Source organism: Acipenser ruthenus, chromosome 5 (genome assembly GCF_902713425.1).
Source record: "Acipenser ruthenus chromosome 5, fAciRut3.2 maternal haplotype, whole genome shotgun sequence".
Lineage (NCBI taxonomy): Eukaryota > Metazoa > Chordata > Actinopteri > Acipenseriformes > Acipenseridae > Acipenser > Acipenser ruthenus.
The window spans coordinates 66,949,072-66,964,393 of record NC_081193.1 but is presented as its reverse complement, the minus strand read 5'-3'; the positions used below and the strand labels follow the sequence as shown (position 1 = coordinate 66,964,393).

The 15,322-nt window shown below is 34.5% G+C and overlaps 1 protein-coding gene across 4 annotated transcripts in view; it reads left to right on the top strand.

Annotated features, from left to right (window-relative positions):
* LOC117403233 (spastin-like) overlaps positions 1 to 9,647 on the top strand; it is a 40,501-nt gene extending 30,854 nt beyond the window's left edge. For all 4 annotated transcript variants that reach the window (XM_059024407.1, XM_059024406.1, XM_059024405.1 and 1 more), the window contains 7 exons: positions 472 to 563; positions 2,953 to 3,032; positions 6,321 to 6,363; positions 6,732 to 6,811; positions 7,394 to 7,464; positions 7,599 to 7,639; positions 7,953 to 9,647. In XM_059024407.1, the coding sequence (XP_058880390.1) occupies positions 472 to 563; positions 2,953 to 3,032; positions 6,321 to 6,363; positions 6,732 to 6,811; positions 7,394 to 7,464; positions 7,599 to 7,639; positions 7,953 to 8,078 (533 nt within the window). In that variant the 3' untranslated portion in view covers positions 8,079 to 9,647. The remainder of the gene's footprint in view (positions 1 to 471; positions 564 to 2,952; positions 3,033 to 6,320; positions 6,364 to 6,731; positions 6,812 to 7,393; positions 7,465 to 7,598; positions 7,640 to 7,952) is intronic.
* The last annotated feature ends 5,675 nt before the right edge of the window (positions 9,648 to 15,322 follow it).

Genomic DNA, 15,322 nt, shown 5'->3' with positions numbered 1-15,322 from the left:
AAAATTATTTATTTTGACCTGAACCGCGAAAAAGTTCACATTCCAACCCGCTTTTGTGGTTCACCCACGGGCCCCGTGGGTACCCGACCCGATGCAGGACTCTAATTTTATGAGATACAGTGTCCTCTAGAGGCTTTATAGAGCTTTGTTTGTGTCGCAAAACTGCAGCATCTGAAGCCTCCAAATCCTTTCTCCAGTTAATGAGCAACCAAACATACCAAGTATATGTATACTCCATTGACATAAAATAACCTTTAGGGTTGTGCAATTTCTACACATTAAAGCAATTAGTTTTAACACCATTAACAGGCAATTAATAGAATCCAGTTTATTTTGCACGCTATATTTATTGTATTGGAGGGTCGGAAGACATAAATATGTATTTTCTTCATACATCATTTAAAGTTTATTGTGAATCCAGTTACCTGATTCATTTGTTACTTGTTGTCTTTTTTTATCTTGTCTGCACAGATGAAATCGATAGCCTTTTATGTGAGAGAAGAGAAGGTGAACACGATGCAAGTCGACGATTAAAAACGGAATTTCTAATAGAATTCGATGGGGTAAGTAGCAGTAGAAGTTTAACAAAGCTTTAACAAATTATCTCAAGGTATATACAGATGAACCCGTTTTATATCACCTCACCTCATAATATTATCCCGACTTTTCAAAAACCACTCGCCATGCACATTAGGTTCTTTGAGAAGTTCCCTCTCAAACCCGCTTATTGTCACGTTTTGTGCAGACTGTCAAATGCTGTGTGGCCAGGCTTTACTGAGTAACCACAGGATAGAATTAATTTTCAATGCAACTAACAACTAATAATCATCTCGGTTGATAAACTGACATTTGTGCAGCCTGTCAAATGCTGCGTGGGCGGCCTTAACGGGATATAGTTCAGATACAAAACACCAACCTCACCAAATGTGTCTTCTTTTAACATAGTCTTATACAATCTTAAACTCCATTTAAAAGATATACTATTTGGTTTACAAAATACAAATATAATTGAAAATAATTTGATAGACATTATAAATGCTAATATTATTGGCAAAATATTATATATACAAAACTAAATTTATGTATAAACCAGCCTTCATTTCCTTCGTTTGAAGAAACCAAATGTTATATCATTAATCTGAATAAACTCAAAAGTAAAAAAAGCTTTAAGTACTTATAATTTAATTCCTATAATCTGTTTTTATAAATGATGTGATCTGTTTATAAAGAATGTAACCTCCCCTGATGTAATACGTATTATATAATATGTTCTAAAGCCCTCTTGATGTTAATTTCTGTTCTTAATTGTTATGTATAAATGTATGTTCTGTATGTCTGTCTTTTTTGCATTACACAAATGCCCACAAAAAAAAAACACCAAATGCAACGCCTAATTGATAGCTCTCATCAGTCGACAATTGCCTTTTTAGACAGACACAAACTGTTTCTTTCCAGTTAATGATACAAAACATATTTGTACTACCTATTTGCATTTGTTTAAATATAAAGTTTTCTTTCTTTTTGTCTCGCACTCGTAATGTGCTCTCATAGGCAAACGTGAAACCCGGTTTAAGTCGTGGCCCGCTTTATATCACGAATTATGCCTGCACGACAATCATGATATAAAGCTGATATAATTATATATATATATATATATATATATATATATATATATATATATATATTATTATATTTCTTTTTATAATGAACAGTACAATTTACATGAATGGCCAGGTAACACATTTGTCTTTTAAAATAATTCCTGTCCATTATCCCTTCTTGTTGTGGTGGGTCACAATGGACCATTTTTTTCCCTCCTTTTTTTGTTTGCCATTTGATTTTGGTTTCTGTATTATTATTATTATTATTATTATTATTATTATTATTATTATTATTATTATTTATTTATTTCTTAGCAGACGCCCTTATCCAGGGCGACTTACAATTGTTACAAGATATCACGTTATTTTTACATACAATTTACATTATTATTTTTTTACACGTTATTTTTACATACAATTACCCATTTATACAGTTGGGTTTTTACTGGAGCAATTAAGGTAAAGTACCTTGCTCAAGGGTACAGCAGCAGTGTCCTCCCACCAGGGATTGAACCCACAACCCTCCGGACAAGAGTCCAGAGCCCTAACTGCTACTCCATGCTGAATGACACAGACCAAACGCTATTGAGATGTTGGCTTCATATTTGTTCACACTTGTATTCTCTTAATGTGTAAATCAAGTTCGATCGTGGGTACTAAACAAGAAAAAGTCAGTGAATATCAGTTTACGTTTTGTGACCACATTTGTTTAAAGAGTAAGTAGCGGGGTTCCGAAAAATACAGAGTTACACGTCTCTATGTTGCTACAACTGTTTAAGTAATGTACCTGTAATTTCTTTTCATTGTTAACGTCCTGACAACTTCTTACACTTCTACCTTGTAAAGTATGTTTCAAAGCTCTTTTCAAAATGGCCTCTCTAGTGCACTAATAGTGTAAGGATTACTGCCCACACAGGTAACACAGGAATAATGATCCATGATGTGGTAAGAAAAGCCAGAGCACTTATGTTTTTGTGGATCTGCAGTGATTTAGAGGACAGATCTCAAACACCAGTGCACTTTAAAGTTCCAAGTGTAAAAAGTTGTCAGGATGTTAACAATGGAAGGAAAAATGGGGATGTTGAACGCTATATTTTTCGTAACCCTTTACTTACTCTTTTAAACCTCCTGACATATTTCAGAAACCATTTTATGATACTTCAAATACTTTTACACACATGTATTTTACTTGATGATCTCAAAGAATTCTATCTGAGATGTTGTCCCCCTTCTGTTGAATTAAATAAATAATATATGTAGCTGGCAGTGTTAACTGATTTTCTTTTATTGTATAATTGATTTATTTTTGGCAAAAGCACAGCTTCATAATAGATTTTTTTTTTTAATGCAGGTTCAATCCATTGGAGATGACAGAGTTTTGGTAATGGGAGCAACTAATAGACCTCAGGAATTGGATGAGGCTGTACTCAGGTACAGTAAGGCACCCTATAAGTTTTTCATGTGCAAAAAGTCATTTAAAGTCAGTTTCCAAAATTTGAGCACCTTTTTTTGAAATTAGTATATCTTATTTAGCTTAGTTTCAGGGTACCGGTATACAGTGTAAGGTAAAATAGATTTTTAAGATTTATTGAATATTCATGAATTCCAGTACATTTTGAGATGTAAACGCAAGTGATGCTCTGTCTTAAATAATATTCTTTTAAAATGTCTAAAACTGCATTTCTCAGTGATCAGTCATCTTGCTATAAAATCTAACTAAATATATCCCATGGTTTTCTTCTAGCTGTAGCTATACCGTTCTGTCTCCAGAGGGCACTGTCTAACTGTTTTACTGATCACTTTTGTTTGGTTCAAGTAACATAATTATAGTGAAGGAAATTCAGCATAGATTTATTTTTAAAGAAAAGCTGCAGTGCTTGTCATTTCAGAGCCCCAGTTTAACTAAATACACGTTTCCATAACTTTGTTACCAATTACATGTTTACTTTACCACATTACACAGGGATGGAAATAAGACTCCTATTGCCTCGCAGTTTCACCCATTCTAGGTTTTACTAAAAACTTGATTGGCCTGTTTATAGGTAACAAGCTTTCTTATTAAACTCATTGTAAAACCAGGAATTGATCAAACTGCTGTGCAATGGGAGACTTTATTTCCATCCATTTTGCAACTGTACAAGCACATGCCACGGTTTTGAAACCGCAACCATTTTTCTATACCATGATTACCGAGTTCACACGGTTTAAGGTGATATGGGCACGTTTTTGTATTCACCTTTTGTCCATCGGTGTGCCACTGTATTCATTAGAACTAACTAATGAACACAGACATCTCAAGTTCGGAAAACTGCCATGCATGAGATTATCCGAGTAGGCTATTAAATATGTGATGTCATATAAACCGCCCTACTAAACAAAGATTGCTAGTAAACATGATTGTCAGTAAGTGAAACACAAATTCTCAAATATCAGCAAGAACAAGGCACTGTAACTTTTCATCACTGCCTTCCTATTAATTTACCAAACCAAAGAAGTAACAGCAGCTGTTATCTATCGTATCGGTCGAGAAACGCAGTAAGCACACCAATGCAGAGAATCAAAGAGTATATATTTACTACTATATAACCAAGTCTAAGATGCTACAGGCATTTGTATTTTTTATTTTAAACGGTATTGTAAAGATATTGCCGTCTCCTCAAGTTGATAGTGTTATAGGGATTTTGGTTTTTCTGTATTCAAAAATTAATATAATTTTATTCCCATTAAAAAAAATAAATAAAAATAAAGTCAGCTAGATGTCGCTTAACTTTGCAACTGTGTCATACCCACCTTAACATTTCTTCTTTCCTTTGTGTTCGTTGCTGTTAACATGCAGTCCAAAATAAAAATTTGCAGGCACCTCTTCTCATCGTTAAGTTTTGCACTCTGCTGGGAGATCAGTGGGCGGGCACTGCATGTCTTAAAACGCACTTGATTGGCTATTGCTAGGTAACACCGTCTTCTGAACTCGGGGGTTTTCAACCTTTTTTTGAAACTACCCCTTCTGTCGGGAGGTTTCAGCTAAAGTACCCTTTACAATTTTCGCTCAATGAATGGTACCACAGTTGCAATAAAAGGCAGATGCAAAGAATTAAAACGTAATATTTAGGAATCTTTCGCTTTCTATTGGGAAAAGTCATTATAAATAATACAAAGTAGTCTGCACTGTAAATGTTTATCATGTTACAATTTGCTTCCCACCTCCGCATAATTGTGTGATGTTTAAAATGTTTACAATATCAAAAAAATGAACCTCAAGATAAAACTATGATTAATTACTAACTAAAAATGATCCAGAGGGACTCTGTATAACTTTGTCGCTTTGCGCTTTCTGACTTTTTGTGTTTTCCTTCGTTTTTCTATTGCAAGTAAGAAATGTATCAAACACCAAACACATATTCAGCCAGACACTATTGCTGTTAATAAAATGCAGCCGCGGTAATAAACAAAAACCGTTGAAGTATGATGACTATGTATGTTTACCAGAGCATTTATACTTCTAAAAAACGCAGAAACACTGATTCACTGATACGACAAGTTGAAAACAGCAAAGATCATGAGCAGCACAGACCGCTCTCCAGACACAATCGGCAGACGCCTGCTTCACCTATATATCAGAGTGGAAACCCACGCAATCGAAACCGCGCTTGCGTACACGTGGAAAATGTGGACTTGATAGACAGTGTTTTTTTTGTTGTTTTTTTTCATTAGCCGTTCACTTTGAGCTCCTAAACAAAGATAAAATAAATACACATCGTGGTTTAGAGAATATATAATACCGTTAAAAAAAATTCAGGATCATTATAAACTCTTGCTTTCATTTGTATTTGAGCATTTCTGAGTCATCCTGCATACCCACTTACAACCCTTAGAAGTACCTCCAGGGGTATGCGTATCGCCGATTGAAAACCCCTGTCTTAACTTATAGGATGACGTACAAACTGATAAAGATGAAGAGGTTATTCAGTTGCAGTGGTCACATCCTTACCCACTATTGTTCCAGACTGAGCCCAGAAAATGTTAATATTTTGGTGTTTCTCCACAGTAATTTGAAATACAAAAGCAGCATTATTTTGCTGAGCCTGTGTGAGCTGGAGTGAACACTACTTCCAGTTCGGTAGCGCCTGATAGCACTGTAGTACCAGTGTGTTGTATTTGTTTTAAAACTTTAAATTAAAGTTATTTTTCTTGTTAAAAAAATGACTTGCGTGTATTTCTTTAAATAGCCATTTGAAAACGGATTACAAAAAAATGATATTATACTGTGGTACGACGATAACCGTTGTATATTTTTTGATATTTTTTGTTATTCTACCCGGATCTTGGGTTTAGTAATCATTGTAACTTTACAAAAGTCACAGTTTTGAGATCTGAGAATTTTAAAGTTAATATCACTATTTAAATCAGCCATAGTATCTTTCTTTATTTTTTGTAATTACAATGTGAACCTCTACTAACCTCCATTGGAAGTTCTTTGGTTGCACAGTGCATCCAGTCACAATCAAGTACTGTAGCTAAAAATGTATATCCACATCACTGTAAGGATCCCCACCATTGGGGTCATTATGAATTACAAATACTTTAACGAAATAGGCTGTACTGTGATGCTTTTGTTGTCCCCTGAATTGTATAAGCTTGTCTTGTTCTGCTTGTACAGTAAACAAAAAATGAGCAATTCTTAGTACTATCTAATTTTATAAAATGTACTGTTTTTTGCAGGCGATTTGCAAAAAGGGTGTATGTGGCTTTGCCAAGTGAAGAGGTAAACTTTTACGAGTATATGTTATTTGATATGTATAAAGTGTCATTAAACTCCACTTTGGACCTGCTGTTTTTGTTAATTACACTGCCGCATCAGTATCTTTCTGTACGGTCTGGCTTTTGTGAATTCTACTGTCACCCTTCATTACACTTATGGCACAATAATATGCATTTGATAATTGGAAACGTTGATTGGCTTTCCAGACTTGTTTCAGGCTTTCTGTGAATATACCCTGAATGAATTTTTGCAGGGTTACATACTTTATTATTTACCATGTGTTTTTTCAATAAATTACTAAACCTGTTCAACTATTAAAAGCTTCATTTTGTTGTAATGTGTGTTTTTTTTTTTGTTTTTTTTTTTAAAAGACACGTTTTAAGCTACTGAAAAACCTCCTTGGCAAACACGGAAACCCACTAAGCCAAAAAGAACTGGTACAATTAGCCAGGTAAGTCAACACTAGCTTGATTCTTAGTTTGCATATGTTCATGAATTAAACCAACACACATTTTCAGGCATTTTTTAAATTGTAATGTTCCTATGATTACCTTTACTATAGTGGATATGATGTATGTACATATAGCCCTGTGGTTTTAGTAAATAATACTTAATTAATCCCAAATGATATATTCTGTCATAACTTAAATTAAACTTGGAGCCAAGTAGAAAATGAACATGCTCATATTCTTGAGACTGGGGTGAAAATGTCATACATGTTTTCTTCATCTATGTAAAATAAATGAAATGTATATATGGTGTTGGTCAAATTTGTTCTGGTCCCTTCTAGTCCAGGACTACTGGAAATAGAGCCGCATTCAAAGGGCTGTGAATAATGAAGTTGATTTTAGCTTAATGACCTTGAAAGCACGCTGTATCATGGGAATAATAGTTGCCCGGGCCTTTTTTGACCCATGGTTGGTGTTCTGTAAAGGTTGCAATTACATGTCCTTTGTAAAAAAAAGAACCATTTTATGCTTATCTAAAACTCTTGTGTAACATTGAGCTTATAATTTTAACAATCCTTTTGTAGAATGACAGAGGGTTATTCAGGGAGTGACCTGACTGCATTAGCAAAAGATGCTGCTCTGGGTCCTATTAGAGGTAAGCAGCAATATTAATGTCAGGATTGGTCTTGACTATTAGAAAAAGATGCATTCTGTTTTTAATAACTATTTTAAATGTATTGGTCTTATACTTTTAAATATAATAGCTTTTTGTATGTATTTTGTCAACAGAACTCAAACCAGAACAAGTTAAGAACATGTCTGCTAAGGAGGTATGTGCTTTATGGTGTACTGCTGTGTATATATAGAGATTAAATCTATTATTGAGTTTCATGTGAACTAGTAAGTTTCATGTGCTCTATAAATGCAATGCCAACTGAGTGATCAAGTAGTTTATGTAACAGTTAGCCATAATAGAAATAAGCCTTTAATTTAGCAACAAATGTACTGGTGCTGCAATGTAACCGCTTTCCTTAGTGGGACAGGACGTTCCTGGAATTTAGATGTTGGAGCACTATATTTGTTAACAACTGAAATAGTTTGTAACACTACATATGCTAATTTGACATGTCCCTTTTTATTTAGATGAGAAATATAAAGTTGTGTGATTTTGTGGAATCCCTGAAGAAAATAAAGCATAGCGTCAGCCCGCAGACCTTGGATGCTTTTGTCCGATGGAATAAGGATTATGGAGACACCACAGCGATCTGAAACGGAGCGCTGTCCTGGTCTGGGAAAGCACGACAGACTTGCCAGGAGTAAATAAGGGAAGGAGAAACTTTTCTGTCTGTCAGGGAAGGGCAACTGGTATCAGACATTCAAGGGTGCTTCTTCCGAATCTTGTGCACTTAATCCTGTGAAACATTGAAATTTGCTTTAAAAATGGAGCATTAAAGACATGAATTAATGTATAGCTTAATCTGCCTTTTAAAGACCTGGATCAGAATATGAGTGATGAAACTGGTATTTTTTATAGGCAAATAAGTTCTCCATAAAAAGGTTGACTTCCCAAATGAGACAACACTGCCTTTACACCTCAAAATCCAGGGTTCTGCCTTCGAGCATGTCTGTTACAGCTAAAATAAATTAAACAAAAAGGAAAGCACGAGATCCAACTTGTCATTTGTATATAGTGTAAGCATTCCAGTAAATTAGTATGTAATCTGCATGGCTATAGGAACACCTGTGCCTTAAGCTAAAACAGAGGTTCCCCCCCCCCTTTAATCTGACTTTAATCCGTAGATTGACAAAAAAGAAAAGTTAAACTCGAGTGTTATTAGTTTGCTGTGCCAAACATAGCATTGTGTGGGGGGTGGGGGGTGGGTGGGGGGGTGGGGTATAGACAGGCAGGCAACTGACTGTTGCTGTTAATATTTTAAATTAATAATGAAAAAAGAATAAATTCAGGTTTTTTTGTAGTCAGATCTGTAAGTGAATATTTAATGTTGCTTTTACTGCTTTTCTTTTATGCTGTGGACATGTAGATGTCTGATGGACCCTTTTGTGTGGTGATGTGATGGCAGTATGACAACTGTACTTCAGTTGGCATTCTAATCCTTGTTGAAGGGTTACAGCAGCATTCAAAAACTGCTGCACATTTTAAGAAGTTGATCTGATTTGCAGCAGGTGTTTTGAGTCTGTGGGGTAAATATTGGTAACCTTGGACATCCATAGACTGCTTGAATTGCATTTTGGTTCATTATATTATGCAGCTGGTCTGTACCAATGTGCCTGTCGCCCCACACATCCATAAAGATCTGATACAGTAATGCAGGATTTTTAGTGGAACATTTATTTTCACAGCATTCCTTTTTTTTCTTACTCTTTTTAAACTGGTGCAAAGACTTCTTACTCTGTTTCACAGAACCGTACGGAATTGATGTGGTGAGGAGTCTGACCTTTTTAATTTAATAAAACAATGTATTATTATGTATTCATGCTGATGCATAACCTCATTGTTTATTTATTACAGCAATAATTCTTTGTATAGAGCCATAATAAATCTAAATTGTATGAGAATTATTATTGAAAGTCAGATCTGTTTAATGATGTGACTTGTTTGTCCTCATAAATGGCTGAGCCACTAATTGGTTTGTACCCTGTTAAATGTGTCCTTTGTACTGTGCTTTCACAGTTTTACAACAGTTTCGTAGTGAAATAAGAATTATTTGAGTGAAAAGAAAAAGACACTGTACAGTGAGTTAAATGAACTGAAATAAACTTGATGCAGGTTTGATGTAGTCTTCTAATACATTTGTTGATTATTATTTTTTTTTTTTTTTAACAGTATTCTTTATTATCATCTTTGATAACACTGATTTTTAACTTTCTTCCTATGGAGCAACTGACAGGAGGTTTCAATAAACCCTGATCTAAACCCTTTTTTCTTCTTCTTTTCTGCTGGTACAAAGAGTTTTACATACAGCACATTATTATAAAGAACACATTTCTCTGTGCAAGCAATGTAAATGATGGTTGCATGGAGAAGGGGAACATAAATCTCACTATCTTAAATTGGCCCTATAATAAAAATAATCTTGGGTGTGGTTAATAATAAAGAATTCTTGTTAGTAAGGACTGGCTGGATTGTTTTATGTTTTTACCATCCTCAGTTTCACCTTGCGTTCTAGGCAGTCTGGTTACTGCTGTAACTATCTTCATATAATTATTATCGTCTATCCATTTTATGTAATCATGTGATAATGAAGTAAATGAGTCACTAAGCTAAAGCTCTTAATGGTTTCTTAGCACAGACTAATTGCTGTGTTGTATCCAAGCAGCCGGAAGAACAGTGAAATGAGTATGTGTATGAGATTGTATCTCTTAAAATTGCTTTAAAACCAAGTTTTATAGTTTCTATTGGTCAACAGGGTTGTAGCCCAAATTTTTTTTTATTTTTTTTTAATCTACACTGTACTGTTACTAAATAATTTTTCATGTAATTTGTTACTATTCCATACTGTAGATCATGATTACCTAATGTGTTTTCCCTACTGACATCTGATTGGCTGAGCTACTAAAAAGGATATTATGGAATAGAATTGAAATCTTACTGCAGCATAGCCATGGATACCCTTGCACATTTACAGCAGCAGTTTGGCTGAATCTGCACAAGGGACATTTTTAAAATGACATTAATACATTTCTGTTAATACTTCATTTCACTTGTCATAGGGGTATTGCTTGGGCATTGCAAAAGGTAAAGCTTAAGCCTGTAGCAGCTGTCTGGTTTAGATTACCAACTTTGAATGAGTATCTACTGTGACATTTAAGATGTCAGCATATATGTATAGGGTCTGTTCTAAACCAGAGGTGTTGTAAGACATTTAGACTTTCCTGGCAGGAATTACAGTACACTAGCACACTTGATAATGTAAAGGGGCAGAACATGCTTACACGTGTCTAGTGGTTAACACAAGTTTGGTAATACCCTGGAGTATTGCCAGTACAAGTGGACCCCTATTTTCCCCTGTATATGAATACATATATTATTTCCACTGTTCTTTTTAAGGTTGTTGAAACTGAAATGACAAAGGTGTCAAAATGTGCAGGATTTATTATTTGGCAAAATTGTTTGTGGTTATTCTAAATAAATACCACTCAATTCCATTAATTCTCAGTTTCTATAATAAATTGCATGTACATTTCACTAATGCATATACAAAGGTTAACTTACTGTGTTGGTGAGGATATTCACATTTAGTATTTAGGCAATATATAGTATACAGGCCAAAAGTGTTGCATCACCCTACAGAATTAACACATTTTGCTTCATGAAGTCGAATGAAACATTCTGAATAATTTTAGGTTAACATCTTGAATTACATGCCGCTTTGTAATTTTCCCATATACGTAATGAAAAACAGACAAATTGAAAAATGTGACATGAAATATCATTTTGAAGTTTCTGATATTAAATAAAATATCTGAATGTTTTTTTTGTTTGTTTTTTGTTTTAATTGTCTCAATCCTAAAATTCTAGGAGATGCTAAACGTTTGGCCATAGCTGTAGAACTGTGGATGCATTTTGAATCCAAGAAATGTGAGAAGTAACAGATTACAGCCCGCATATCTATTACATAGTTGTTTTTTTGTTTTGTTGTTTTCTCCACCCATCACAAGTCACACTAACAAGTGTATTCTGTTACATAGGTTCACAGAAAGTGATGATTGGTCAGTAGCAATGTTTTTGCACACTGCCCGCCTTCTGAAAGCCGTTTTCTTTATGTAGAAAGAGTAGTGCATTATTTAAATGTTTTGCAAAAACCCAGGTTTATCGGTTTAAAAAAATAAAAACCAAATTTTCTAAGTAGGTCTTCGGGGGTGTGTTTTTCAGTTATTATCTATTTAAAACCAAAAACTTCCAAGTCCTATTTATAATACACAACATTCATTTTAGTGCAGCAGCAGTGTAATAAACAGTTGTTATGTATAAATGTATAATATTACAGGCTACCTGTCTACCCTGTGCATTTCATCCAATTTGTAGAACTACTTAAATGCAGCATATTTGTTGTTTCATGTTTGTGCTCATTACTGAATTAAGCAGTAGTCATGCTTTATTTTAAGGTCTGCCTATGAACTATTAACAACCTAAAAAACATGTTAATATACATGACTTATTTTTCTGTTAATTGTTAAGCCGTATCCACACCGGACGCGAGCGAATAATTTAGAAGTCACTGCATTCAAATGGGAGTAACCACACCAGCAGCGAGCAAAGTCTCTCAGAATTTCACATCGCTAAAATAGAACCTCTTTCTATTTTCTTTTTTTTTTTTTTCTGTCTCGCGACTGGAATTAAACTAATCAGAAGCAAGGTTAACATCCTTGACACATTAAACACGCGCCTCTAAACACGTCACGCCTCAAAACAAGTTAATCACGGATGACGAAAAGTTAATTTATGAGGTGCAACAGTATCCGTTATTATATGATTGCAAATTGAACGACTACAAAGACATCCAGAAGAAAGACAATGCCTGGGTGGCTTGCAGGTGGTGCATTTAGCAGCACAGAGACATTTTCTTTTGCAGCAGCTGTCTGGTTTAGATGGCCAACTTTGAATGAGTATCTACTATGACTTTTAAGATGTATGTCAGCATATATGTATAGGGCCTGTTCTGAACCAGAGGTGTTGTAAGACTTATAGACTTTCCTGGCAGAAATTACAGTACACTAGCACACTTGATAATGTAAAGGGGCAGAACATGTTTACACGTGTCTAGTGGTTAGTACAAGTTTGGTAATACCCTGGAGTATTGCCAGTACAAGTGGACCCCTATTTTCCCCTGCATATGAATACATATATTATTTCCACTGTTCTTTTTAAGGTTGTTAAAACAAAGACTGCCTGGGTGGCTTGCAGGTGGTGCATTTACACTACTTGAACATGTGACCTAATTTTAAGCTATGGCTTTTTTTTTTTTTGGTTTGTCTGTTTTTATGATAAATAATGTTTTGTTCACTAAATTGTTCTGTGGCATAAATCTGTGACAAGAAGAAGGTCTTTACATACGCATAAAGTGAAGTTTTGTGGAGATTCACCAAACAAACAAAAATATTATCGAGGTCCTACTATTCTATAAGTTCTAAAACAAAGCCAGCAATATGTTTGTATTCTATGTGACACATCCCAACTTTACCAAGCTCATGCATAGTTTTGAAGATTATGAGCCATATTTATAAAGCATTTTCTGTCAAGTTCACCAGACTGTTTTAAAAGGAAATACTAAATAAAAGTGGTGACCTGCGCATAACAGAAATTATTATTATTATTATTATCGCCTTGTGTCTTATAATGCACCCGGGGCGTGTGGATATTAGAGTATATCCCACACCCTGTCGTGTCTTATTGCTTATGTATAACAATAAAATAATTTTGTTGAAAATATCAGTTCAACTATACTACTATTGACAGTTGGAGATGTACTATGACTACAACTGTACAATTACTACTAATATTAATGAAAACAATAAAACTGTTGGATATATAGGGATGTTCAATAACTGATCTGCAGATTTTACAAGTCCAACCTTTGTTTTACAATGAAGTTGCCGGAGGTCAGAGTGGTAACTTTTTATCAAAACTAGACCTGTTTTGTAATGGGCCAGCCCATCTTTAGTATGTCCAATAGGAATGCATGGGCGGGGTCATGTATTTATTTCCAGTCTTTGGATCGTTTCCAAGTCGTGTCTGGTGTGGATTGACATTCAGTGACTTCACTCGCGGCGCTCTGTCCAGTGTGGATGCAGCCTTAGTTAATATATAATAGGCCAGCTAAAACTGCAAACATCAGAGCCCTATGGATAATTAATAACCAGTCGATCATATATTTGAAATCGGTTCAAATTGTTACTGTGGTAATGTTTAGCAAATGAAATCAAGATTTTATTAGCGGAAGTCTTAACAACAATGCAGAGAAGCCAGGCAGTTTGCTGCTTGTCATGTATGCATAGTAAGCTAAATACGAGTTTAAAAAGAAATGTTGCTCAATATGGCATGTGCCTTTTGTCTTAAAATTGGCAGCTAACAACAGAACTGTCTGAAAAGTTATGAACTAGAAATTAAGCATGGAAGCCCTTCTTTTACATCCATCCTTCAGGACTTTGGTACATGAGTTAATTACTTATTGAAACAGAATCGTCTTAATGGCTATGAATAAAATAACATTTACATGCCATTACAAAAACCACCAGCCTCAATTTTACCAGTGATCAGAAACTTTCTGATTCACTATTTAGTATTTCATCATTAAATTAGTCCTAGCAGTGATTTTTTTTCACCTATAAATTGTAAGATATATTTATTTTTTCTAACAATATCTTATACATTACTATTTTGCTTCCATTCTTTTTATGTCTGAATAGTGTTAGTAGTATGATAACATTAACCTAGCAGTAAGCCATACCCACCTCCAGATGAAAATGTCTTAAATGACACCCATCTCTTCAATTGTTGCTTATGCCCTTGCATACTGTGCAATTGGTGTCAGACAAAAGTGCACTTTTTGACTGCAGCTGAACAATGGACCAGAGCAATAAAATACTAATATCATTCAAAATTAAAATAGTAAGTGTAGAAAATGTGTAGATAATTAATTTCCGAAAAAAGCTCAAATGAATTTGTTGGAAAGTTACTGGTCAATCAAAAAATCCAGTTCAGATAAATCTGGTCTTGTACACTGCTGTAACCCTTTTAGTACCTGGAAAGCAGAACTGCATACATGAACTCTACTTGATTTTAACACCAATGTCTTGTTTTAATGATTGTCTGGATTTTCAAAAATAATTAATAATACAACAAAAATGTTGCATGGATTGTAGACTTTTGTATCATTCTAACCAAGATCCTAATTTGGGATCACTTTTTTCTTTCTTTTTTTTTATAAATGGGGGGATCTTGCATGGCTTGTGTACAAAGACTGAAATGTTTTGGATACTTTATGCATCTCTCTAAAATAGAAATAAACCTTTTAATTCCTACCACGTGTCTGTACAATTCTTTTTGAAAATTCAATCAGACTGTGTTTCAGTTGTATTTTGATTACAGCTATACAGTATGTTGCATTTGCTGTAAACCCCCTTGTAACATGCTTTGACCAAGATAAAACTAATGAAATGGGCTAGCAAGTGAAAGAGTAACAGATTTCCTGAGAGTAAGGCATGGAAACAAACTTTTAACTTCATTTAATGAAAATACATGTTTGCTGTATCATGTGTTTCTTTCAAAACTGCACAATTGATATGTAGCTAATGGAATTCTTAGCTACAATTCCTTCAAGTTAACAATTAAGCAGGCAACATTAGCTTTAAATAATCATGCTTTTATGTAGCAAATACAACAGGTAAAGCGTTTTCTTCTACTGACTTGACACTGACTTGATTAAAAAAATAATAAGTATAATTTACTGTCTCTACTGATTAAATTTAGGAATGTTCACCTGTGCAGAGTG